This window comes from Mobula birostris, chromosome 6 (assembly GCF_030028105.1).
Source record: "Mobula birostris isolate sMobBir1 chromosome 6, sMobBir1.hap1, whole genome shotgun sequence".
In the NCBI taxonomy this organism is placed as follows: Eukaryota; Metazoa; Chordata; class Chondrichthyes; order Myliobatiformes; family Myliobatidae; genus Mobula; species Mobula birostris.
Window position 1 is genome coordinate 145,453,910 of NC_092375.1, and position 27,634 is coordinate 145,481,543.

Below are 27,634 nucleotides of genomic sequence, written 5' to 3' on the forward strand. Positions count from 1 at the left end.
CAAAGATTGCGTGCAACAAAGATGATAGGAAGGACAGGCAGGAGATGAGGCATAATCATAGCCAATGGGATGATTTACAACAGAAAGCAACAAATACTGGACTGAAAGTGTTATATTTGAATGCACGCAGCATAGGAAATAAAATGGACGATCTTGAAATTCAGCTACAGATTGGCAAGTATGATGTTGTGGCCATCTCTGAAACTTGGCTAAAGGAAGGCTGCCATTGGGAGCTGAACGTCCAAGGATATACAGTGTATCAGAAAGATAGGTTAGTAGGCAGAGGGGGAGGTGTGGCCCTGTTTATAAGAAATAGTATTAAATCATCAGAAAGGGACGACATAGGATCGGAAGGTGTAGAGTCTCTATGGGTTGAGTTAAGAAATAGCAAGGGTAAAAGGACCCTAATGGCAGTTGTATACAGGCCTCCAAACAGCAGCTGGGAGGTGGATTACAAATTACAGCAGGAGATAGAAAAGGCATGTCAGAAGGGCAATGTCATGATAATCATTGGGGATTTTAACATGAAAGTGGACTGGGGAAAACGAGGCCAGTACTCGACCTCAGGAGAGAGAATTTGTAGAATGTCTAATGGATGGCTTTTTAGAACAGCTTGTTGTTGAGCCCACTAGGGGACTGGCTGTGTTGGATTGGGTGTTGTGCAATGATCCAGAGGTGATAAGAGCGCTTAGCGTTAAGAAAAGCTTAGGGAACAGTGATCACAATATGATCGAGTTCACTTTGAAATTTGAGAAGGAGAAGCTGAATTCCAATGTGTCGGTATTTCAGTGGAATAAAGTAAATTACAATGGCATGAGAGGGGGATTGGCCAAAGTTGACTGGAAAGGGACACTAGCAGTAAGGACAGCAGAACAGCAATGGCTAGAGTTTCTGCGAAAAATAAGGGAAGTGCGGGACAGATGTACTTCAAATAGGAAGAAATTTTCAAATGGAAGAAGGACACTACCATGGCTAACAAGTGAAGTCAGATTCAAAGTAAAAGCAAGAGAGAGGGCATACAAGGAAGTCAAAACTTTTTTAAGTATATAAAGGGTATAAAAAAGAGTTGAGGGTAGATATAGGACCAATATGAAATGACGCTGGAGATATTGTACTGCAATGAGAGACGCAGAGGTGGCAGAGGAACTGAATACATATTTTGCATCAGTCTTCACAGTGGAAGACACCTGCAGTGCAGTGAAAATTACGACTGAGAAAGTGCTCGGGAAATTTAATGGTCTGAGGGTGGATAAATCTCCTGGTCCTGATGGAATGAACCCTAGGGTACTGAAGGAAGCAACTGGAGAGACTGCAGAGGCATTAACGATGATCTTTCAAGAACTGATAGATTCTGGCATTGAACCAGATGACTGGAAAATTGCTAATGTTACTCCGCTATTTAAGAAAGGTGGGAGGCAGCAGAAAGGAAACTATAGACCTGTTAGCCTAACATCAGTGGATGGGAAGTTGTTGGAATCGATTGTTAGGGATGAGACTATGGAATACCTGGAGGCCAAAGTCAGCGTGGTTTCCTGAAAAGAAAACCCTGCCTTGACTAACCTACTGTAATTTTTTGAGGAAATTACAAGCAGGGTAGACAATAGAGATGCAGTAGATGTGGTGTACTTAGATTTTCAGAAGGCCTTTGACAAGGTGCCACACATGAAGCTGCTTAGCAAGATAAGAGCCCATGGAACTACAGGGAAGTTACTAGAATGGGTGAAGCATTGACTGATCAGCGGAAAGCAGAGCGTGGGAATAAAGAGATCCTATCCCGGCTGGCTGCTGGTTACCAGTGGCGTTCCACAGGGGTCGGTCTTGGGACCGCTGCTTTTTACGATGTATGTCAATGATTTGGACTATGGGATTAATGGATTTGTGGCTAAATTTGCTAATGATACAAAGATAGATGGAGGAGCAGGTACTGTTGAGGAAACAGAGAGACTTAAGGTAGTTTAGGGGAATGGGTAAAGAAGTGGCAAATGAAATACAATGTTGGAAAGTGTATGGTCATGCACTTTGGTGGAAGAAATAACCAGGCAGACTATTATTTAGATGGGGAGAGAATTCAAAATGCAGAGATGCAAAGGGACTTGGGAGTCCTTGTGCAGGATACCCTAAAGGTTAACCTCCAGGTTGAGTCTGTGGTGAAGAAGGCAAATGCAATGTCGGCATTCATTTCTAGAGGTACAGAATATAAGAGCAGGGATGTAATGTTGAGGCTCTATAAGGCACTCGTGAGATCACACTTGGAGTATTGTGTGCAGTTTTGGGCTCCTTATTTTAGAAAGGATACACTGACATTGGAGAGGGTCCATAGAAGATTCACGAGAATGATTCTAGGAATGAAGGGGTTACCATATGAGGAATGTCTGACAGTTCTTGGGCTGTATTTCCTGGAGTTCAGGAGAATGAGGGGGGATCTCATAGAAACAGTCCAAATGTTGAAAGGCCTAAACAGATTAGATATGATGAAGTTATTTCCCATGGTAGGGGAGTCTAGGACAAGAGGGCACAACTTCAGGATTGAAGGATGTCCATTTAGAACAGAGATGCAGAGAAATTACTTTAATCAGAGGGTAGTAAATCTGTGGATTTATTGCCAAGAGCAGCTGTGGACGCCAAGTCACTGGGTGTATTTAAGGCAGAGATAGATAAGTTCTTGATCAGCCAAGGGATCAAAGGGTATGGGGAGAAGGCAGGGCAGTGGGAAAGGCTGGAAGAATTGGATCAGTCCATGATTGAATGGCAAAGCAGACTCGATGGGCTGAATGGCCTACTTCTGCTCCTCCATCTTCTGGTCTTATGATATTGGTCACCTCTGCGCCAGAAAAGGTTCCAATTATCCAAGAATCTGAAGCCTTGCCCCCTGCACCAGTTCCTCAGCCATTCATTCATTCATCTGCTCTGTCATCCTATTCCTACCCTGACTAGCACTGGAAGTAATCCAGAAATTACTACCTTGGAGATCCTGCTCTTCAGCTTCTTCCCAAACTCCCTATATACTCTCGGCACTGGACCTCTTACTCCTTTCTACCTACGTCATTGGTGCTAATGTGCACCACTACCCCTGGCTGCTCACCCTCCCTCGAGAATAGTCTGCTGCTACTTTTGGAACATTGACCCCAGCACTGAGGAGGCAACACACCATCCTGGCATCTTAGAATCTTCTGTCTGTCCCCCTAACTATCAAGTCTCCTATGGCCTGGCTACTGTTGCTGTCCCTGACAGGTCATGCCACCCTGCAGTATCCAAAGGGTTATACTTTCTGCTGACGGGAATGGCCATAGGGAAACCCTGTACTAACTGCTTACTCCCCTTACGACTACTGATGGTCATAATGTCCAAACGTACTATCTGAAGCTTGCACTCTCGGTGTGACCACCTCAGGAAAATTCTGATCTATGGGGTTTTCAGCCTCCCGGATGGTCCCGAGTACATCCAGTTCCAGTTGCCATTCCTGCAATTCTTTGAGGAAGTAACAGAAGGATAAACAAGAGTTTTCTTCTTCTTCTTGTTTTACGGCAGTTGGCACCCAGCCTAATGGTGCATTACTGCAAAAGAAGTGTCAGTGGATATTGTTTTTTGAAGACTTCTAACAAGGTGCTACATATGAGGCTACTGAACAAGATAGGAGCCCATGGTATTATAAGAAAGATACTAGTACGGATAGAAAATTGGCTGTTAAAAAGCAAACAGTGGGAATAAAAGGGGCTGTTTCTGGTTGGAGGCCAGTGACTCGTGGAGTTCCACAGGTGTCGGTGCTGGGTCCGCTACTTTTCACATTATAGGTTTATGATCTGGATAATGTCATTAATGACTTAATGGCCAAGTTTGTGGATGTTACAAAGATAAGTAGAGGAGTAGGTAGTGTTGAAGATGCAAGTAGTCTGCGGGGGGACTTAGACAGATTAGGAGAATGGGCAAAGTGGCAGAAGGAATACATTGCAGAGAAGTCATGCACTTTGACAGAAGGAATAAAGGCGTAGACAGGAAAAAGCTAAAGAGCAAGGCTCCAAAAACAATGACAACGAAGAAATGGTCGTGGGAGGCAGAAAAGCTGTTGTGGGATTGCTTTGAATCAGTGGACTAGGCTGTGTTCAAGGACTCAGAGTCTCTGAATGAATACACCACAGTTGTCATGGACTTTGTAAAAACAGTTGTAGACGAGTGCGTCCCCACAAAGTCATTCAGTGTCTTCCCCAACCAGAAGCCCTGGATGAACTATGAGATCTTCAATCTGCTGAGGGCTGATCAGTGACATTCAAGTTTGGCAACCAAGTACAATACAGGAGGTCCAGACACAATCTCTGGAAAGCCATCTCACAAGCGAAGTGGCAATTCTGGACCAAACTTGAATCACTGAAGCATGCCTGACAGCTGTGGCTGTGCTTGAATGCTATCACCTTCTACAAAGTGAAACCAAGTAACATCGTGACAACAAGGTTTCGCTCCGAGATGTAATCACTGCTTCTTATGCTCGCTTTAACCATCAAAGCATGGCGGCACCTTCACAAACTCCCAAAGTCCCTGATGACCCTGTGATTTCAGTCTCTCAGGCTGATGTAAGAGCATCCTTCAAGAAGGTGAACTCTTGGACAGCATACAGTCCAGACAGGGTAACTGTCCGACTACTAAAGGCATTCACTGATCAAGTGGATGAAGTGTTCACTGATACCTTTAACCTCTTGCTTTTGAGAATCTGAGGTACTCACCTGCTTAAAACACGCTTCAATTATGCCCAAGAACACGGTAACCTGCCTTAATGACTATTGTCCAGCAGCACTTACATCCATTGTGACAAAGTGCTTTAAGAGGTTGGTAATGAAACATATCAACTCCTGCTTAAGAAGTGACTTGGACCCGCTACTGTTGGTCCAAGTAGATGCCATTTCACTCAACCCTGGAACATCTGGATTGTAAAGATGCATACATCAGGATGTTCATTGACTACAGTTCGGCATTCGAAACTATCAACCCCTCAAATTAATAAGCTTCAAGACACAGGCCTTAATACCTCCTTGTGCAAATGGATCTTACATTTCCCCATTTGCAGTGTCCAGTCAGTTCGCATTGGCAACAGCATCTCCTCCACAATCTCCAGCAGTACAGGTGCGCCACAAGGTTGTGTGCTTAGCCCCCTGCTCTACTCGCTTTATATTTATAACTGTGAGAATAAGCACAGCTGCAATGCCACACTTAAGTTTGCTGACAATACCATTGTCGTTGGCTGAATCAAAGATGGTGATGAATTAACATATATGAGGGAAATTGAAAATCTGGCTGAATGGTGTTACAACAAAAACCTCTCACTCAGTTTCAGCAAGAGCAAAGAGCTGATTATTGACTTCAAGAGGGATGAGGAGGAAACCAGAGGTCCACGAGCCAGTACTCATCAGGGAATCAGAAGTGGAGAGGGTCAGCAACTTTAAATTCCTCAGTGTTATTATTTCAGAGGATCAGTGCTGGATTCAACATGCAAGTGCCATTACAAAGAAAGCATAGCAGCATTCTTAGAAGTTTGTGAAGATTCAGCATGTCAACTAAAACTTTAAAAAAACTTCTATAAATGTGCAGTGCAGAGTATATTGACTGGTTGCATCATAGCCTGGTATGGAAACATCAATGCCCTTGAACGGAAATGCCTACAAAAAGTAGTAGGTATGACCCAATAGTGGATAAGGCCCTTCTCACCATTCAGCACATCTACACAGAGCGCTATCACAAGAGAGTGGCATCGTCATAGTCATACTTTATTGATCCCGGGGGAAATTGGTTTTCATTACAGTTGCACCATAAATAATAAATAGTAATAGAACCATAAATAGTTAAATAGTAATATGTAAATTATGCCAGTAAATTATGAAATAAGTCCAGGACCAGCCTATTAGCTCAGGGTGTCTGACCCTCCAAGGGAGGAGTTGTAAAGTTTGATAGCCACAGGCAGGAATGACTTCCTATGACGCTCTGTGTTGCATCTCGGTGGAATGAGTCTCTGGCTGAATGTACTCCTGTGCCCACCCAGTACATTATGTAGTGGATGGGAGACATTGACCAAGATGGCATGCAACTTGGACAGCATCCTCTTTTCAGACACCACCGTCAGAGAGTCCAGTTCCATCCCCACAACATCACTGGCCTTACGGATGAGCTTGTTGATTCTGTTGGTGTCTGCTACCCTCAGCCTGCTGCCCCAGCACACAACAGCAAACATGATAGCACTGGCCCTCACAGACTTGTAGAACATCCTCAGCATCGTCCGGCAGATGTTAAAGGACCTCAGTCTCCTCAGGAAATAGAGACGGCTCTGTCCCTTCTTGTAGACAGCCTCAGCGTTCTTTGACCAGTCCAGTTTATTGTCAATTCGTATCCCCAGGTATTTGTAATCCTCCACCATGTCCACACCGACCCCCTGGATGGAAACAGGGGTCACCGGTACCTTAGCCCTCCTCAGGTCTACCACCAGCTCCTTAGTCTTTTTCACATTAAGCTGCAGATAATTCTGCTCACACCATGTGACAAAGTTTCCTACCGTAGCCCTGTATGCAGCCTCATCTCCCTTGCTGATGCATCCAACTATGGCAGAGTCATCCGAAAACTTCTGAAGGTGACAAGACTCTGTACAGTAGTTGAAGTCCGATGTGTAAATGGTGAAGAGAAAGGGAGACAAGACAGTCCCCTGTGGAGCCCCAGTGCTGCTGATCACTCTGTCCAACACACAATGTTGCAAGCACACGTACTGTGGTCTGCCAGTCAGGTAATCAAGAATCCATGACACCAGGGAAGCATCCACCTGCATCGCTGACAGCTTCTCCCCCAGCAGAGCAGGGCGGATGGTGTTGAACGCACTGGAGAAGTCAAAAAACATGACCCTCACAGCGCTGGCTGGCTTGTCCAGGTGGGCATAGACACGGTTCAGCAGGTAGACGATGGCATTCTCAACTCCTAGTCGGGGCTGGTAGGCGAACTGGAGGGGATCCAAGTGTGGCCTGACCATAGGCCGGAGGCATAGGCATCAGGGACCACCACCATCCAGGCCATGCTCTCTTCTCCCTACTGCCATCAAGAAGGTGGTACAGGAGCATCATGACCCACACCACCAGGTTCAGGAACAGTTTTTACTCCTCAACCATCAGGCTCTTAAACCAGAGGTGACAACTTCACTCAGCTTCAGTCACCCCATCACTGAACTGCTCCCACAACCAATGAACTCACTTTCAAGGAGTCTTTATCTCATGTTCTGAATATTTATTTAGTTATTACTATTACTTCTTTTTATTTCTGTCTTTTTGCATGTGCAGTTTGTTGTCTGTTGCATGTTGGTTGTTTGACCATCCTGTTGGTTGTGGTCTTTCATTGGTTCTATCCTTCTTCTTATATAAAGTTAGTTGCATAACTCCTGCGATTGGCTTAAAACTGTTAAACAATTAAGATTGAACTCTAGTACAAACAAACAACAATATTTCATTTCTGGTTATATTTTTTGGCCTAATGCAATACACAAACATAAATTTGGTCATTCATATTGCCATAAATTTTAGAAAATCATGTTTTACTTGCCTTTAATAAAAGCATCACTAATACCGATGATTTGTTGTACTCCATCTTCAGATACAAGGAATTCTGACAAACAAATAGGGTAAATTGACTTTAGTAACCTGGAAAATCATGCTGATGTACAAACTGTAATTCACAGTAGACCAGAAACACGCTTTCAAATTTGCACAGGAAACAAAATTCGACATCTGACTTTTTGTTCTACAATAATAAAGTCCTGAAAACAAAAGCAAAGCTTGTGCATGCCATTTCTGAGATTTTATTTATTTTAAGTAATAAAAACTAGAATATTTAATCTTAGCTGAATGCAAATTTCAGAATGAAGGAATGCATGGATAGGATATCCACCAACAAGCACAAGACAGACATGGAGCAGTTTAAACAAAGCTTTTTATTTCGAAAGATCAGGATAAAAATAAACACTATTCAAATTAAATGGTTATATGGCACTCAGCAAATAATGGCATCTTGCAGAAGCAAATGCATTAGCTTAAAGAAACTGTGATACAAATACAGTGCATGGACAACATTCAGCATAGTGATAACAAGTGATATATTTTGGAATGATAAAAAATGAATATGAACATTAATAAAATATAATTTTGCAGGCAAACAGAATAGCAAGACGACAAATCCGTGGCATCTGTAAAATCAGTTGCAATGCAAAGATTAACTGCAAAGCAGGTAGAAGAGTTACATTACCATGCAAAGATACAGGGGAAAAAGTTTGACAACACTAATTTTTATATATATATATAAATTAGAGTGGATGAAGCTGAAGAGGGGATAATAGAATAGGGCAAAACTAATCAGGCTGTTTTACTGGCAAGCCAAGGTGCGAATACAGCCCAGTACTCAGGCACTGTGTAGTCATTCAATAAAATGAATTCCTTTTTGGTTTAAGAAAGAAAAGTTTCTCCAGGTAAAATCTAGGGTTTAAAACTTTATGTTCACTATGAGTACAATTACATTGTTTTTAAGTTAATTATAGTTTTATCTTGGGATTTGCTTTATCCAAAGCTTTGGACTAAAGAACTAAACTTTATTCCTATCACTGACTCTTTCATTGTGTTTTTTAACCTTCCATACCTTTCTGATCTGCTGGATGTGTTGGGACATATGGGTACTTGGAATGTTTCTTGATATGAAAGTTGACATTGTCCATTTCCATATTTAGGCTGATAGAAGCTGCAGAGTCACTGTCCACGACTGACTGAAAGCTGCTTACTGATGTACGCTTGCTAGGGCTGGAAAAGCCTGTAAAAAATTATGACTGCGTTCGTGGAAATTTAAGCAAAGCACCTAAATAGCCATCGACATGTAAACTGTGTACCAACCCATGTCATGGCTAGTATTCACCTCTTTGAAAAATTATCACTAAACCACTTGATATTCAATTTTGAATCAGTTTGTCATGACCCAGTGAAACTTAGTCACAGTCACTGTGAGGTTTCAGCACAGCTAATTGAAAAGCAAAGTTAATTCTAGCAGAGCCGAAAGTATTATCTCTAAATAAATTAAAAGCAATTTTAAAACCTTAGTTTGCTCAAGACATATGGTAACAATCCAAGATTGTTTCACACCATGGTATTTTACCAAATTCACACACATACTCCTTATTAGTTAGCTTATACTTGGACAATTGGTCGATACCATACAGCTAACTAGAATGGAAGCAATTATGCTCCAGACAGAAGATATACACAATTAAATAGGAACAGAAAAATCTCACTAATGTTGGCACATAATGCCCTTGTTAGACTTCAGTTTATCACATAAATGACATGAGTTAAAAACATCAATGGTCACAATGTTCTTGTTGTTTTTGTGCTTTATTAGTTTCCCAGCTCTTTTACCCCCTTTATGTACTGTACAGTATATGAAATGTACTATATAATGCACAGCTATTATTGTTTACCTAGTTCCTCCTCACTATAGAAATATATGATAACTCCTTAACGAAGGAGCTATATTCATGACCAAGTAACCTTGTAGAATAACAAAATTTTGACATATCCAAAATGGTATTTGAGGGGGAAGAAGCACAAAAAGGACATTTTAGAAATTAAATGTGGTAATAATGTGCCATTTACATTAATACTTACTATGCATCCCAGGATCTCTATACAATTAGTGATGAAAATTCTTACAGCTATGACTAACAAATGTAGTTAGAACCTAAACACATTTTGTTACACAAGAATGTATTCTATAAACAGATCAACCTATTACTAGCTAGAAAAAAATGTTCAAGTAGTAAAATCAGATAGTTACTAACATAATACATTGTATAACTTGCCTAGATAAAAGTAAATATTTGCAAAAAGGACTGATTAACCTCTTGGCTGCATTGAAAACAGACCCGTCCAAGCATGCAAATCATGGTAATTACTGACTTTTATCTCCATATTTTGATGTATGGAATACACTTAACTGTCACAAAGAATGAGGGAAACTTGTTGATGTGACACAATTACACAACAGGTAGTTGGAAAGTAAGACAATACATGAACACACTAAAAGTAAAGCAAATACTATTCACCAAATTTAAAATTGTGGATAGCAAACGTATACATACAGTACATGACAAGGTTCAATTGCACAAAACCTTACACAGGAATTTTATTGTAACTTTTTCCTACTAATGTGTCAAATGACAAATTTTTGAATCATCTACGAAATGGAGTACACAAATTGTAAATGTATTCCCAATAGGGTATGCTCAATTGATATTAACATTACTTCAAACATACTTTCAACAAAAAGCTCTATTGAGTACATAATTTACATTCTTAGAAAATTATCCTTAATATATTTTGGTGTCTTGCCTCGCTTCTCCCCCCCCCCCCACTATAGCACATACCTTTTGCAACCAAGATGGTGACGGTCGATAGATTCCTCTTTATCCCATGAAGATTGCAATGAAAACAGAAAATCTAGAGAACCAGGTACCCTACTCTCAGACTATCTCTACAAAATGACACTCAACCGGATTCTATTTATCCATACCACTGCACACTGCCATTCTTATGTCACTGTTCTTTTTCCTCTAAAACAATGACTCATTGCTAGTATCTTCCTACAGTTACAGATTAGACTGAGAAACCATTGTGTTGAAATTAGCTAATAGACCATGAAGATTTAATAGCAAATTGCTTCTTAACTTTTCTGAAATCATTGGAGGTAAAACATCACTTATTAAATAAGTTTTTCTCCTCTCCAAAACCTGAGTTTTTATTTCATTAACACCATTGGAACACAAAGCAGGCAATCGATCTCATTAATTCTAACGCTGCCATATCAGTGGATCGAAATCTAATTGTGTTTTTCTGAGGGTTGTATATGGTGACATACATGTACTTTGATAATAAAATTTACTTTGAACAAAGATCCAACTAATTAAACTACTTAAACTCCTTAATATGATCTGTCTTCAAGACTGCAGGCTGCCAAGAAGGCACAAGAAATTCATACGACTTGATGCATCTATTGCAACATATGAAATAATGCAGAAAGAATGACAACTGATCTGTGCAATTTTCTATATTTTCAACATGATCATTAATATGTTTAAACTGGTGGCAGAGTGTATACTGAGCAGCATTTTTATCTAACCTGTAGTTCATGGCAAAAACATGACAGAGGGGCTTCACTGCTTTTGAGGACAGCTTGTAATAAATGTATTATGTACAAGCGCAAAAATTGTTACACACTTTAAATTGTTTTCCACTTTAAAATAAATATTCTTCATAAGGGCAGCACAAGCATCCAAATACTATCAAAGGATACTTTCCTCACTCACTCATGTTATTCAACATAAAGTGACCTCATCAACTACACTGTAACAAGTGCAACTTACTTTGCATGATTTCTTCTCCATCATCCTGCATCTGTTCAGTATCACTGTCGTCGAACTTAATGTCTTTAAACCACGATGGTTCAGAATTACCTTCCACTGAATTTACTGATTCACTGTCTGGTGATGGTGTCTCAGAAAACTCAGTACTCTGAAATACACACATTATTTTTAAAACAGTTAGAATTATCTGGAAATGAAATCATCGCCTATTTGAAGGTAGATTCTGCTATTTTGAAATAGATTATACAGCAAATGTCACTGTTAAATATAAGGAAACTTAAACACAAGTTAGAACATAATCTAATGCTTCCATCATGAACCTTGAATAACAGTAAGATACAAATAGTTCCCAATATTTAAGTAACTTCCTTATACACTACTTCCACTTTTCAAGCTTGCTTATTGTTTAATACCTCTGGAATTTTGAAATTAAATACTTCTTAGTAAATGTTATGAAAATGTCAAAAAGTTTATACCCTCTTTCTATTTGTAACTCTTTAAAAAAATAGAACTCATACTGTAAACCACTTAACAAGTTAAAAAAAAAAAAGGATAGCTTTGACATTTCAATTTGATTTGAAGCTTGGGTACTCTCCTGCTGCACTGTAAGACTGCAGCAAGAATGGTGAAAATTCACGCACTGAGACTTATAATTGTTTCCCTGGGGATTTCCCAATTCTGGGCAATTGTACTAGTTGCATCCCAGAGCCCATATGTGGAAGGTGAAAAGAGGTCCCAGAAGTGGTGATGAAGGCTCAGAATTTCCCTGGACAGCCAGTCTTCATATGCGATCTCCTCTAACCAATTTTTTTCTCCACAGAATTTACCTCCGCAAAGTTTGTCTCAGAATCTTAATGTCACCGTCAGGGGACGTCAGCCTTGATGAAACAAATACAGTCAGATGTGTGTGTTACTAGAATCAGTGCAATGAGAGGTCATTATTGTTTTGCCATTGCAGGCATTGGGCATGAAACCAGCAATGAATCACCCCATTGCCCTGAGTGGAGAGACTGCAAGAGGGTTAGTACTGGATGGGGTGGGTGGTGTGATGCATCAAGAACATAGAACAATACAACACAGGAACAGTCCCTTTGGCCCACAACATTGTGCCGAAGCAATTAAATTTGTGATCAAACAGCTAACTAAACTAACCTCTTCTGCCTACGTGAGGTTAATTCCTTCCATTTTCATCATATTCATATGCCTGTCTAAACATCTCTTAAAAGTCTCTAATGTTTCTGCCTCTGCCACCGACCCAGGCAGCGCATTCCAGGCACCAACCACTTGTTGTATAAAAAAAAACTTGTTCCTCACGTCCCCTTTGAAATTACCTCCTCTCATCTTAAATGCATGGCTTCTGGTATTAGACACTTCACCCTTGGAAAAAGATATTGCTAATCTACACTATTTATGTTACTCATGATCTTATAAATCTCCCCTCAGCCACCACCGCTCAAGAGAAAAGAACCCAAGGTTGTCCAGCCTCCTGTTATAGCACATGCCTTTTATTTCAGGCAACAACCTAGTAAACCTCTTCTGCAACCTTGCCAAAACCTCAATATTCTTCCTATAATAAGACCATAAGATCTAGAGGCAGAGTTAGACCATTTGGCCCATCGACTCTGTTCCACCATTTCATCATGGCTGATCCAATTTTCCTCTCAGACCCAATCTCCTACATTCTCCCCATATCCCTTATGCCCTGACCAATCGAGAATCCATCACCTTTGCCTTAAATACACATAAAAACCTGTCCTCCAGAGCTGGCTGGGGCAAAGAATTCCACAGAAGATTTACCATTCTCTGGCTAAAGAAATTCCTGCTTATTTCTGTTCTAAGAGGACACCCCTCTATCCGAAGGCTGTGTCCTCTGGTCTTCGATTCTCCCACCATAGGAAATATCTTCTCCACAACCACTCCATCAAGGCCATTCACTATCCAATAGGTTTCAATGAGGTCACACTTCATTCTTCTGAATTCTAGTGAATTCAGCCCCGGAACCATCAGGTGCTCTTCATATTACACACCATTCAATCCTGGAATCATTTTCTTGAACCTCCTTTGAACCTTCTCTAGTTTCAGCACATTCTTTCTACAATAAGGGGCCCAAATCTGCTCACAATATTCCAAGTAGGGCCTCACCAGTGCTTTATAAAGTTTTTATATTCTAGTCCTCTTAAAATGAATACTAACATTGCATTTGCCTTCCTCACCACAGACTCAATTGCAAATGAACCTTTAGGGAACCCTGCACAAGGACTCCAAAGTCCCTTTTTGCCTCAGTTTTTTTTTGTATTTTCTCTCCTTTTAGAGAATAGTCAACACTTTCATTTCTTCTACTAAAGTTCATGACCATACATTTCCCAACACTGTATTCCATCTGGCATTTCTTTGCCCATTCGCCTGATCTGTCTAAGTCCTTCTATAGCCTCCACTTCCTCAAAACTGCCTGTCCCTCACCCATCTTCATATCATCTGCAAACTTGGCAGCAGAGCCATCAATTCTATCATCCAAATCATTAATATATAATGTAAAAAGAATCAGTCCTAACTCAGACCCCTGTGGAACACCACTATTCACTGGCAGCCAGTCAGAACAGGCTCCCTCTATTCCCATACTTTGCCTCCTGCCAATCAGCCACTGCCTTATCCATGCTCGAATCTTCCCTGTAATACCATGGGCTCATAGCTTGTTAAAGCAGCCTTATGTGCGGCACCTTGTCAAAAGCCTTCTGAAAATCCAAGTACGCACCATCAACTAATTCTCCTTTGTCTATCTTGTTTGTTATTTCTTCAAAGAATGCCAACAGATTTGTCAGGCTCAATTTTCCCTTGAGGAAACCATGCTGAAAGAGGCTTATTTTATCATGTGCCTCCGAGTACCCTGAGACCTCATCCTTAATGATCAACTCCAACAACTTCCCAACCACTGAGATCAGACTAATTGGCTTAAGTTAGTCTTAGACTAAGTTTCCTTTCTTTTGCCTCTCTCCCTTCTTGAAGAGTGGAATGACATTTGCAATTTTCTAGTCTTCCGGAATCATTCCAAAATCTAGTGATTCTTGAAAGATCATTACTAATGCTGCCACAATCTCTTCAGCCACCTCTTTCAGAACTCTGGGGTGTACACCATCTGGTCCAGATGACTTATCTACCTTCAGACCTTTCCGTTTCCCATACCTTCTCTTCAGTAATGGTAACTTCACACACTTCATGCCCCCTGACACCTGGGGCTTCCTCCATACCGCTAGTGTCGTTCATGGTGAAGACTGATGCAAAATACTTATTCAGTTCGTCCGCTATTTCATTGTCCCCCATTACCACCTCTCTAGCATCATTTTCCGGTGGTCTGATATCCACTCTCACCTCTCTTTTATACTTTGTGCATCAGAAGAAACTTTTGGTATCTCTCTTTAATATAATTGATTAGCTAACTTTCGTATTCCATCTTTACCTTCTTAATGATTTTTTTTAGTTGCCTTCTGTTGGGTTTTTAAACGCTTCCCAATCCTCTAATTTCCCACTAATCTTTGCTTTAATATATGCCCTCTCTTTGGCTTTTATGTTGCCTTTGACTTCTCGTTAGCCACAGTTGTGTCAAATTTCCTTTCAAGTGCTTCTTCCTCTTTGGGATCTATATATCTTGTGCCTTCCGAATTGCTTCCAGAAATTCCACCCGTTGCTGTTCTGCTGTTATTCCTGCCAGCGCTCTTTTCCAATCAATTCTGGCCAACTCATCTCTCATGCCTCTGTACTTCCTTTTATTCCATTGTCATACTGATAAATCTGACTTTAGCTTTTTCTTCTTAAATTTCAAGGTGAAATCAATCATATTATGGTTACTTCCCCCTCCCCAGGGCTGTTTTTACCTTAAGCTCGCTCATCAATTCTGGTTAATTGCACAACACCCAATTCAGAATAGTTGATCCTCTCCGTGGGTTCAACCATGAGCTGCTCTAAAAAGCCATCTCATAGGCACTCCAGAAATTCCCCCTTCCCTGTATTCCAGCACCAACCTGATTTTCCTAATCTACCTGCACATTGAAGTCTCCCATGACTATTGTAACATTGCCCTTTTGACAGGCAATTTCTATCTCCTGTTGTAATTTGTAGGCCAAATCCTTACAACTGTTTGGGGGTCTGTATACAACTCCCATCAGGGTCTTTTACCCTTACAGTTCCTTAGCTCTATCCACAATGATTCAAAATCTTCCGACCCTCTTCTTACCAACAAAGCCACGCCGCCCCCTCTGCCTTCCTGCCTATCCTTTCAATACAATGTGTATCCTTGGACATTAAGCTCCAACTATAATCTTTCAGCCATGATTCAGTGATGCCTACAACATCATTTGTGCCAAATTTGCAAGTTCATCTACTTTATTCTGCATACTGATCGTATTTAGATACAATATCTTCAGTCCTGTATTTTCCCTTCTCAATTTTGTCGCACCATGCTCAACCTTTTGATTCCTAATTTAACAACATCTGCCTCCTCAACCTCTCCACTAACTATTCTGATACTCTGGTTCCCATCCCACTGCAACGCTAGTTTAAACTACACTCTGCAGCATTAACAAACCTTTCCACTAGGATATTAGTCCCCCTTCAGTTCAGATGCAAACTGTCCCTTCTGTACATGTCCTACCTTCCCTGGAAGAGAGCCTAACGATCCAAAAATCTGATGCCCTCCCTCCTACACTAACTCCTTAGCCATGTATTAAACTGTATCATCTTCCTAGTTCTGGTCTCTCTAGCACGTGGCATGGGTAGTAATCCTGAGATCAGAACCCTAGTGGTCCTGACCTTTAACTTAGCACTTAAGTCCCTGAACCCCCTATGCAGAACCTCGTGACTCATTCTACCCTTGTCACTGGTACCTACATGGACCACAGCTTCTGGCTGTTCATCCTCTCACTTAAGAATACTGAGGACTCAGTCTGAAATATCCTGGACCCTGGCACCCAGGAGGCAACATGCCATCCAGGTATCTCGTTCTCACCCACAGAAGCTCCTCTCCATTCCCCTAACAAACAATTCCCCTATTACCACAGGGTGCTTCTTCTGCCCCCTTTCCTTCTGAGTCACAGAGGCAGACTCAGTGCCAAAGACCCAACCACTGTGACTTTCCTCTGTTAGGTCATTCTCCCCAACCCCTCCCCAAAGCCCAAAGTATCCAAAGTGATATACCTGTTTTTGAGGGGGATGGCCACAGGGATACCGTGCCTTGGCTCCTTAACTCGTTTCCCCTTCCTGACTGTCACCCAGTTTCCTGTATCCTGCATCTTGGATGTAAATACGTGACCTATTTATCACCCCTTCAGCACCACCCCTCCCCAAGTGACCCAGAGTTCATCCAGTTTCAGCTCCAACTCCATAACACGGCTTGTTGGATGCTGCAGCTAAATGTACTTCTCGCAGTTGTAGTGGTCAGGGATACTGGAGGCATCCTATCTTCCCACATCCCACAAAAGGAGCATTGCGCTATCCTGCCTGTCATCTCTTCCTAGCTGGGCAGATATAAAGAAGAGAAAGAAAAAACTTGAAATTTTCTTTCCTTTGCTTTCTCTGAGTGAAGCCTCTCTTTGCTGAAGCCTCAAAGTGCCGAAGCCTCAAAGTGCTAAAGCCCTAAGATAATCACTCTATGTCCATTCAGACAACATAATGGGGTAACCAGAACTGTATGGAATACTTGAGATGCAGCCTTACTAGAGTTTTATAAAGCTTCAACAAAACTTCCTGACTTTTGAACTCAATGCCTCAACTAATAAAGGCAAGCAAGCTAAATACCTTCTTAACCGCCCTACCAATCAGTGCAGCCACATTTAGGGAACTATGGATTTGGACCTCAAGATTCCCTCTGTTCATCAACACTGTTAAGGATCTTGCCCCTAACAATGTTATTTTCCGCCCATACCTGCAACTGAACTATATTCCGTTATAGTCCTTGCTAGTCTTCTATGCAATCCAGAGTCTTCATATCACCTGCAAACTTACTAACACACACCTCTACATATACATCCAGGTCATTTAATGTGTATACATGACCAAAAAAAAAGGTCCCAGTACAGATCCCTGTAATCACAGACCTCTAGCTAGAGTAAGTCCTTTTGACCTCTACCCTGTCTTCTTTGGGCAAACCAGTTCTTAACAGTTCACATCTACTCAGCAGAATGAATACTGGCCATGGCTGGAGACTGACACTATCAATTTCAGGTGGTGACAGAGCACCCAGATCCCACAGTCACCCCACATTTTATATGATAAGATCTACTGTCTTCCCCCTCTCCCTTGTATTGCTACACAGTTCTCTCCAGGGCAGATATTTCTCCATGGGTAACCTTAAAAGTCAGTCACTGGTACTTGAGTTTGTTTATCACAAAAAAAGTGTCCATGTTTGCAGCCGGTGTAAGGGGAACAACAGCTCCTGTCAAAGAGGGACTGTAGGTCACCAGCTGTCACCAACATCCTGAGGAATAAGCTTACGCTCAATGTGCTGGGCAGGGTGCAGCCTTTAGTGCCACATCTCAGTGCTGAGCATTTGCACCACTCACCCCAGCCTGACTCACATCAGCTCTCACAGGCAGCTTCTGCGCACCAAATTTTTGGTCATTTCTGGGTCAACACCAGTGTAGGGCAGGGATTCAAACTAGGATCCTAGTATTCACCACACAGTGGATAAGTATTTTAAAGCAGATTATGCAACCTTGAACGTGTGGACTGGAGGGCCAACAGGGAAATAACAAATCAGTGCTCTGTACAGCTAGGGATTCCCAGCCTTTTTTGATGCCGTGGACCAATGCCATTAAGCAAGGGGTCCATGGACCCCAGGGTGGGAACTCCTGCATGTAGGGTAAAGCTTAGCAGTGTGCAGCAAGTCCTCACTCACTCTCAAAGGTGCATAGGCTCCACAAGGTAGTGGTCTGTTCTAAGGAAAAATTCTCTGCATTGAAGCTGAAAAAAGGGAGTCGCTATCTGGCCTGCAAAAAAAAAAAAGTCTCAGTCTTCTGGTTTACTGTTCAAGGTTCATGTAGCCAAGACATCTCAGACCCATTTATAGAGATCATCCCTGATCACCATCAGGAAGACCCTGTCTTGAAGGTCCTTCACTCTATCTGCCATACTGCTTTTGGCGCTTTTTTGCCATCCCAATGGCAGATTTCCTTTTAAACTTGAATATGAGAAGCAAATGAGATACAAAACAGGCTTGGTGAGATCGATGTCTCATCATAAATGCAAAAATGTAGCCTTGTTTCAGTAGAACACAGTTTTTGTTCCTTACTGTTCTGCTAACATACAATTGATTATACATCGATTATGTCAGGTTTTCAAAATCCACAACTTGTAAAATAGTGCCACACAACATGGAGGGTTTGCTTTCTACTTTCACCACTGATCTTGAATATTTGTGAACTTCTTCACTTTATCTGGTGCCAGAATCAAATTTATTTAGCTGTCAAGTAGTGTTTACTTAGAGTAGTATCATTGAACCAGTGACCAAGGCAAGAAAGGCTTGCGATAGAATGTCACTGGCTAACTTGCTTATTTTTTCCCCTACTTGATATGGTCACATCACTTAATTAATGCTAATTATCTCTCCAGTGCATTGAGAAGACGATTAACTCAGAGGAGCAGAATTAGATCATTTGGCTCATTGAGTCTGATCCACCATTCCATCATGGCTGACATATCATCCCTCTCCACTCCACACTCTTGCCATCTCCCTGTAACCTTTAACAACCTGACTAACCAGGAACCTGTCAACTTCTGCTTTAAGTATACCCAATGACGTGGCCTCCACAGCTGTCTGTGGCAGCAAATTCCAGATTCACTACCCTCTGCTAAAGAAATGCCTCATCACTGTTCTAAATGAACATCCCTCTATTCTGGGGTTGTGCCCTCTGGTCTGAAACTCATCCACTAAAGGAAACATCCTCTCTACATCTAGGCCTTTCAATATCCATCCCTGCCCCAACCCCCATTCTTCTAAACTCCAGTAAGTCCAGGCCCAGAACCATCATACTCCTCATACTTCAACCCTTTCACTCCTGGAATCATTCTTGTGAACATCCTCTGGACAATCTCCAATGTCAGCACATATTTTCTTTGATAAGGGGCCCAAAACTGCTCACAGTACTCCAAGCACAATCTGAAAAATGCATTATAAAGCCTCAGCATTACATCCTTGCTTTTATATTTGTCCTCTTGAAATGAATGCTAACATTGCACTTGCCTCTATTTAGACAATCCATGCTTTATTTCTTCTACCAAAGTACATGACAATAAATTTCCCTGCACTATATTCCATCTGTCACTTGTTTGCCCATTCTCATAATCAAAGTCCTTCTGCCGACTCCCTGCTTCCTTCACACTACCTGCCCCCTCCACATATCTTTGTATCATCAAACTTGGCCACAAAGTCATCAATTTTGTCATTCATATTATTGACATAAAATGTAAAAAGCAGTCCAAAAATGACCTCTGCAAACACCACTAGTCTCCAACAGCCAACCAGGAAAGGTTCTCTTTATTCCCACCCTTTGCCTCCTACCAGTCAGCCAAATTTCTATCCATGCTATAATCTTTTCTGGAAAATAACATACAGCCTCAAGTGCGCACCCTGTCAAAGGCCTTCTGAAAATCCAAGTACAGAACGTCCACTGACTCTCCCGTCTTTCCTCAAAAGATTCCGAATGATTTGTCAGGCAAAATTTTCCCAGAAGGAAACCATGCAGACTTTGGCCTATTTGATCCGGTTCTTCCAAGTACCCTGGAACCTCATTCTTAACAATGGACTTCCTAACCACTGAAATCATGCTAACTGCCCTTTAATTTCCTTTCTTCTGCCTTCATCCCTTCTTAAAGAGTGGAGTAACATTTCCAATTTTCCAGTCCTCCAGAATCATTCCTGAATCAGGTGATTCTTGAAAGATAACTACTAATGCCTCCATAATCTCCCCAGCTACCTCCTTCAGAACCCCAGAATATAGTCCATCTGGTTCAGGTGACCTATCTACCTCCAGACCCTTTAGCTTTCCAAGCATCTTCTCCTTAGTAAAAGCAACTACACTTATCTCTGCCCCTGAAACTCTTGTATTTTAGGTAGACTGCTAGTGTCTTGTACAGTGAAGACTGACGCAAAATACTTAAGTTCATCTGTCATTTCCTTGTCTCTGATTAATACCATTCTAGCATCATTTTCCAGCAGTCCGATATCCACTCTTGCCTCTCTTTTAGTTTATGAATTTGAAGAAATGTTTGGTATCCTTATTTATATTATTAGCTAACAATTTCAAATTTCATTTTTTCTTTCCGTATGGCCTTCTAGTTGCCTTGTGTCTATTTTTAAAAGTTTCCTAATCCTCTTACTTCCCACTAATTTTTGCTGTATTATATGCTCTCTCTCTTTTGCTTGACTTCAGCCACGGTTACATCATCATCTCTTTAGAATACTACTTCCACTTCGAGATGTATCTATCCTGCATCTTCTGAACTGCTCCTAGAAACTCCAGCTGCCATTATCCCTGCAAGTCCCCCCTTCCAACTTTGGAACAGCTCCTCTCTCACGCCTTGCTCCGCTGTAATACTGATGCATTAGACTTTAGCTTTTCCTTGTCAAACTGCAAGGTGAATTCTATCATACTATGATCACAGCTTCCTAAGGGCTCCTTTACCTTATGTCCCCTAATCAAATCTGGTATACAACACCCAGTCCAGAATTGCCCTTCCCTTGGGGGGTTCAATCACAAGCTGCTCCAAAAAGCCATCTAGTAGACATTCTACAAATTTTCTCTTTTGGGATCCAGCACCAACTTAATTTTCCCAATCTCCTTGCACATTGAAATCCCACATCACTATCATAACATTGCCCTTATTAGATGCCTTTTCTACTTCCCATTGAAATTTATATTCCACATTCTGGCAACAGTTTGTACCTAATTCTCATCAGGGTCTTTTTACACTTGCAGTTTCTTAACTCTACCCACAAGGATGCTACATCTTCCGATCCTGGTCACCTCCCTCTAAGGATTTGGTGTCATTTTTTTTTGTCACCAACAGAGCTATTCCACCCCCTTTGCTTACATGACTGTCCTTTCCATACAATGTGTATCTTTGGATGTTAAACTCCCGACCATGATCTTCTTTTAGCCACAATTCAGTTATGACCACAGTATTGTATCTGCCAATCTCTAATTGCAGTACAGGATTTTACCTATCTTATTCCATATACTGCATACATTCAAATTTAGCACGTTCAGTCCTGCTTTCATCACCTTTTCAATTTTGCCATCATGATACACCAACCCATCTCACTCTCTGTAATTTTGTTCTATCACCTGCCCATCCTTTCTCAGTCTCACTAGATTGAATTAAATTGTTTCCTATCCCTCTAATTCCCATCTATCTCCCTGCCAAAATTAGTTTAAACCCTCCCCAACAGCCCTAGCAAACCTGCTGCAAGGATACTGGGCCCTCAGGTTTAGGTGTAACCTGTCTTTTTTGCACAGGTCATACCTTCCTCAGAAGAGACCCCAAAGTTTCAGAAATCTGAAACCCTGAGCCCAGTATCCTTGCAGCAGGTTTGCTAGGGCTGTTGAGGAGAGTTTAAACTAATTTTGGCAGGGAGATAGATGGGAATTAGAGTGATAGGACTGAGGATAGGCACTGGTATACAATTTAATGCAACAATTCCTTAGTCGCGTATTCATTTGCCAAGTCAGCCCATTCTTAGCCTCATTGGCATGCGGCACAGGGAGCAATCCAGAAACTACTACTACCCGTGAGGGCCTGCCTTTCAGCTTTCTACCTAACTCCCTATATCCTCTCTTCTGGACCTCATCCCTTTTCCTACTTATGTTGTTGGTATCAATATGTACCCCAACTGTCAGCTATTCACCCTCTCTTTTTAGACCGCTATGGACCAAGAGGGATGATTAACACAGCAAGATGAAATAAAAAACATGAAAAATTTAATGCAAGCAAGATTGTAACAGATTTTGCTGATAATTTTGGTGTCTTTTTGCAAATTTTTTTGGTGTAATTTTGCAAATAATTTTAACAAAAAGAACTACTTTGTGTAAACAGAAACAAACAATTTGAGTGTCCTATTCACGTACTTGTAAAGGCTTATACAAGGCATATTCATCTCGGAAAAGCTGATCATGATGAGTTACACAGTCAAGCCATCGCCCATCTAATAATGCCTGGCCAATGGCAATTGCTTGGGCTCTGAAAGAGAAAAGATGATGCATGAGGTATCCATTATTGGAATATTCATATCAGGAGTTAACACTGCAAAAAAATTGAATTATAGCACATTACTAATTTATACAATGCTCTTCAACTTGAAATAAGTGAGAATAACTTCATATTTGAAGATAGAATCGCATTTATAGCTCTTATCCTTGACACATCATATCAGATGCTCAATACAGGAGAAACTGATTATCATGCACAAAATATTTGAGATATTGAAATAAAACAATTTATAACATGGAAGTATACTTGTGATTAAATCGAAAGAACACCTTTTAGAAGTTAAAACAAGATCGGATTTCCATTAGTCAATTTTACTTTGAAAATAAATGAGGAAGAGGAAAAAGAGATAATATTGAGTTTAAGTAGCATTCTGTGTTTTCTCAAAGTAACTTCACAAAGTGTTTCATGTAGTAACAATCTTTCAAATTCATTGACTTGACTTTGAGCCAAAAATGGCAGCCAGCTTTATGAGATTCAACAGTGAAATGCATAAGCAAGGCCGCACACAAAATATTAAGACTGACTCAGCAGGTCAGGATGCATCTAAGGAAAATAGTAAAAAGTTGACATTTCGAGTTGAGACGCTTCCATCAGAACTGGGGGGGGGGGAGGTGCCTGCTTCCCTCGTTTGGTGACGAGGCAGCAGTGTTTTTTTATATTTCAAAATATACTTTATTCAAAAATAAAATTATATACAATAAACCATTCAATAACTTTCCATCCTTTACATACGTTCCCATTATAGTCAGTACATATCCGTACTTATAGCCACCCATGTGGCACTCCAGTTGTTCAGCTTACCACATCATTGTTGAGGGGTATACTCCTCGCCACCCGACCCCTCCCACTCCCATGGGTGGAGAAACCTATACCGTGGTCCTTCCCCACCGGGCCTTTGCGGTGGCTGCACCGAGTTTCAGTGCGTCCCTCAGCACATACTCCTGCAGCCGAGAATGTGCCAGTTGGCAGCATTCTCCCGCGGACATCTCCACGTGCTGGTAGATCATCAAGTTTCCGGCCGACCAAAGAGCGTCTTTCACCGAGTTGATGATCTGCCAACAGCACCGGATGTTGGTCTCCGTGTGCATCCCCAGGAACAGCCTGTATATCAGAGAGCCCTCTGTTATGCAGCTGCTGGGGATGAAACGTGACACTAGCCCGTCCATCCTCCTCCACACCCTCTTTGCGAACTGACAGTGTGCAAAGAGGTGGGTCACAGACTCCTCCTCACTGCAGTCCTCCCGTGGGCAGTGGGGTGCGGAGACGACGATCCGGGCTTACAGGAGGGCTCTGACTGTGAGGGCCCCTCTCACCGCCAGCCAGGCGAGGTCTTGGTGCCTGTTGGTGAGGCAGCAGTGTTGCCTCGGTTGTGGCAAGAACTAGGCCTCAATCCTCAGGCTTGCATTGTAGCGTGGCATCTGGGCTCACTTCAAGGTGGCCTCTCCTGTCGGTGCTGCCCTCCAGTGTTGGATCAGTGGAATTACAGGATGGACTGCCGGGAACCATCAATTTGTGGGACTTGGATTAAAAATGCGCTTTCTTATGTGACTTTTGTTCTTTTTCCCCCCCTTTCTTGTTAATCTGAATATGCATGTATGCTTTGGCAACTTGACCCCAGAGGAACACTGTCTCATTTGGCTGTATCCATGTATGGTTTGAAAGACAATTACACCTGATTTGATTTGACTGGAAACAAATAAGGAGAAGCCAGAATAATAGAGTAGGGACAGGGTTAGAACAAGAGCTGGTGGGTGATGGGTGAATACAGGTGAAGGGGAAATAGTGCTACTCTAACCGCTACATCACCATGAGTTCTTCCAACTCATCCATCCATTGTTATCCATACTTAACTGACTGAAGTTACTTCTACTGAAGAATATATCCAAAGAAACAACTCGCTTCCTACAAATGATATGCGCCACTCAGGAAACCTATATTGATCCCAGCTGTACCCACATTTATAGATATACTGTACGGAATATTTTACCTTCCAGTTTAATAGGTCTTCCAGCTCAGTTCATCTCTTTAACTGGCATACTGGCAATGTCAATGCTGTTCTTTCTTAGCTTTCAACCTGGACTAGAAAATTCAATCAATTTTGTTGCTAATTTCATCCTTCCCTCAGACCTACACGATTATTTCTGACTCTTCCATTCCCCAGTTTCACCACCTCAATCACATCTCATTTGACAATCCCCACCTTCCTTCCATTGCTTCTGATAGACTTCCCTTTCTGCTTAATCTTGAATGCCTATTTACTCCAGTAGACAGTGCCTTCATCCGGCCTTAATTCATTTCCAGCACTGCTTTCTTTCACAACAGTAAATGTTACCCTTAGCTCTATTTTTTTTAAATCCCACATTGGTGTCTTTAACTTTTTCCATTTTCATATACTGCTTACAACACAGCATTTTCTGCACTGACAAACCCAAATATAGATTGGGTGATTAGTACGCCGGACATTAGCTCAGTCCAACATGAGACCCATGCTTCCTTTCACCAGTTACTTCTATTTCTGTCCCAAAACACATTGCCAAAATATCCTGACTTGTACATTCTTCCAATGAAACTTGAAAAGCAGCAACTCCACTTCTACTCAGAAACATTGCAGCCTTCCAGACTCAAAGGTGAGTATAACAATTCCAGATTTTCCTATCCTGTCTCATCAAATTTTGTTTTTTTGTTTCTTTATGTGTCTCATTCTCTTTAGCACAATCTCTGCTGATCTCCAGCCTTTAACAGACTATCTCTCTTGTTCTTTCCTGCTCTATGGATGAGAAAAACCTATTACATCTCCAATTCTCTCCAATTCGAATCTCAGAGCAACCTCCACTTCTCTGTCCACAGGTGCCACTTGGCCTGGGTATTTCCAGTATCTTCTCATTTCTCTTTTAGATTTCCAGCCTGCATAGAAATGTGTTTTTAATAAAGGATTCAAATCGAGCCTGATTCATTCTGTTCCCTGCAAGATTAGTTATGCAAGTTACCGTGTAGTTACATGTCCATTTCTAATCAACCAGTTCACCAGTTCCTTTCCCACTATGCAATTAGGATATGTTCGCAACCAGTATCGATGATCTTGGAACTCCATGCCAGTACTGTGATGGCATATTTTCTTCCACAAATCTTTAAGTTGCACAGAATCCTGAAAATGAAAGTAAAAAATCTATAATTTCTAATTAATTTACATTACTTTAAAACTAATCACATTTTCAGGTCATAATGGACAGTTTATCGCTGGATACTAACAGACAATAAAATATTCCTTATATATATGGGAAGAATAAAATTGCAGATGCTTGAATCTGAAAGAAAAACATAATGCTGGAATAACTCAACCAGCTACAGGAAATAGCACATGTAAAGAGAAATTAGTTAATGTTTCAGGTTAGGACTCAATCCAAACAATTGACTGGTTTCTCTTTCTACAGATGCTGTTTCATTGATTGGCTCTTGCATTATTTGCATTTGCCTAAAAGAGTGTAGGATTACAACCAGCTCATTGAGGGAAATACAATGTTAGTGATTACTAAGGGATAGTGGATAAATGCAGTTGCACATTTTGAGGATTTAACTAGCGAAAATGAAAAAGGTGGTATATTACATCACACAGAGACTGTTTCCATATCAAGAAAAGAATTAAAACCCAAGTTAAACAAGTACCAGAAGGAGTTTCCTTTCTTCTTCATTGGGATCAGTTTTGATGTGTGCCCGAGAGGCTTGAGGACTAATAGAGCTGTCATAGGAAGGAATCATGGGTGAAGCAGATCGGTCCAGAGAAAGATTGGTTATGCTCGCAGATCTGTCATGAAAAGAAAAATGCTAATTAAAAAGTAGTATCTCATTAAGATTACAAGATCAGAAAGAGACAGCTTATCACTCACAATCAAGAAAATATTCTGCATTGAATTTCAACCACTTCAGGCTAATGCAAATACAACTATTGTATTTTTATGCAAGATGCTTAATAATAGAACAGACACCCCACCTCTCCCAGAAGTTCCGGGAGCCTCCCGCATATCGATAGTGGCTCCCTGACGCCTGGAAATTATATACAATATCCCGGAAATAGATTTTTTTTTGAGAGGGAGAGCGAGCATCCTAATTGGTTTCTCTTCGTGCTAAGAGTGGTCCCCAACCACCGGGCCGTGAGGAAACAATATGATTTGGCGATATGAGTCAGCTGCACCTTTCTTCATTCCCTGTCATGCACTGTTGAATTTTAATGCACGCGAGGTCATCAGTGACCCAAGACGTGCAAAGGAATGGGTTCGTGACCCATTTGTGAATGTCCCCGGTGAATCATCCATGTCAGCGCGGGAAAAAGATCAACTCCTCGAGCTTGCAAATGACGGTGGGCTGAAAAGTATGTTTGACATTACATCTCTGCTGGCATTCTGGATCAAAGTCAAGGCTGAATATCCTGAGATAGCCACGAAAGCAATGAAAACGTTGCTTCCATTTTCAACATACTTCTGCGAAGCGGAGTTTTCTGCAATGGATGCAACGAAAACTTAATTGCGGAATAGACTGGACATAAGGAACCCCCTTCGAGTATCGCTGTCTCCCATCACCCCTCGATAGGACCATGTTGTTGCAGGAAAACAAGCCCAGGGCTCCCACTGATTCAGCGATATTGGTGTGTTGCAATGATTTTATATGTTCATACCAGGAAAATATGCGCTGTGTGCTTAATATCCAAACGTTACTTAAAATGTTCTGATGCTATTGACTTATAAGTGAGTTATAATTCAGTGGTCCCTAACCTCCAGGCCGCGAAGAATACAGCAGTGGCCGGAACGTACCCCGCACATCTTTAAGAAAAAAGCCAAAATAAACAAGCTAATTAATTAGGTGCCGCCCGGCACGTAAATGTTGGCCTACATCAGAGGCGATTGCCGATTGCGTCATCTCTGATCTGGGCCGACATTTACGTGCCGGGCGGCACCTAATCAATTAGCT

General features: G+C 41.4%; 1 protein-coding gene across 4 annotated transcripts in view; it reads right to left on the minus strand.

The window, feature by feature from the left end:
* pikfyve (phosphoinositide kinase, FYVE finger containing) overlaps nucleotides 1-27,634 on the minus strand; it is a 132,090-nt gene that overhangs the window by 49,943 nt on the left and 54,513 nt on the right. For 3 of the 4 annotated variants that reach the window (XM_072261532.1, XM_072261530.1, XM_072261531.1), the window contains exons 8-13: nucleotides 26,336-26,474; nucleotides 25,660-25,817; nucleotides 22,531-22,642; nucleotides 11,417-11,564; nucleotides 8,647-8,814; nucleotides 7,561-7,623 (exon numbers count right to left, since the gene is read on the minus strand). In XM_072261532.1, coding sequence (XP_072117633.1) covers nucleotides 7,561-7,623; nucleotides 8,647-8,814; nucleotides 11,417-11,564; nucleotides 22,531-22,642; nucleotides 25,660-25,817; nucleotides 26,336-26,474 — 788 coding nt within the window. The remainder of the gene's footprint in view (nucleotides 1-7,560; nucleotides 7,624-8,646; nucleotides 8,815-11,416; nucleotides 11,565-22,530; nucleotides 22,643-25,659; nucleotides 25,818-26,335; nucleotides 26,475-27,634) is intronic. The other variant, XM_072261533.1, reaches the window with a different exon arrangement.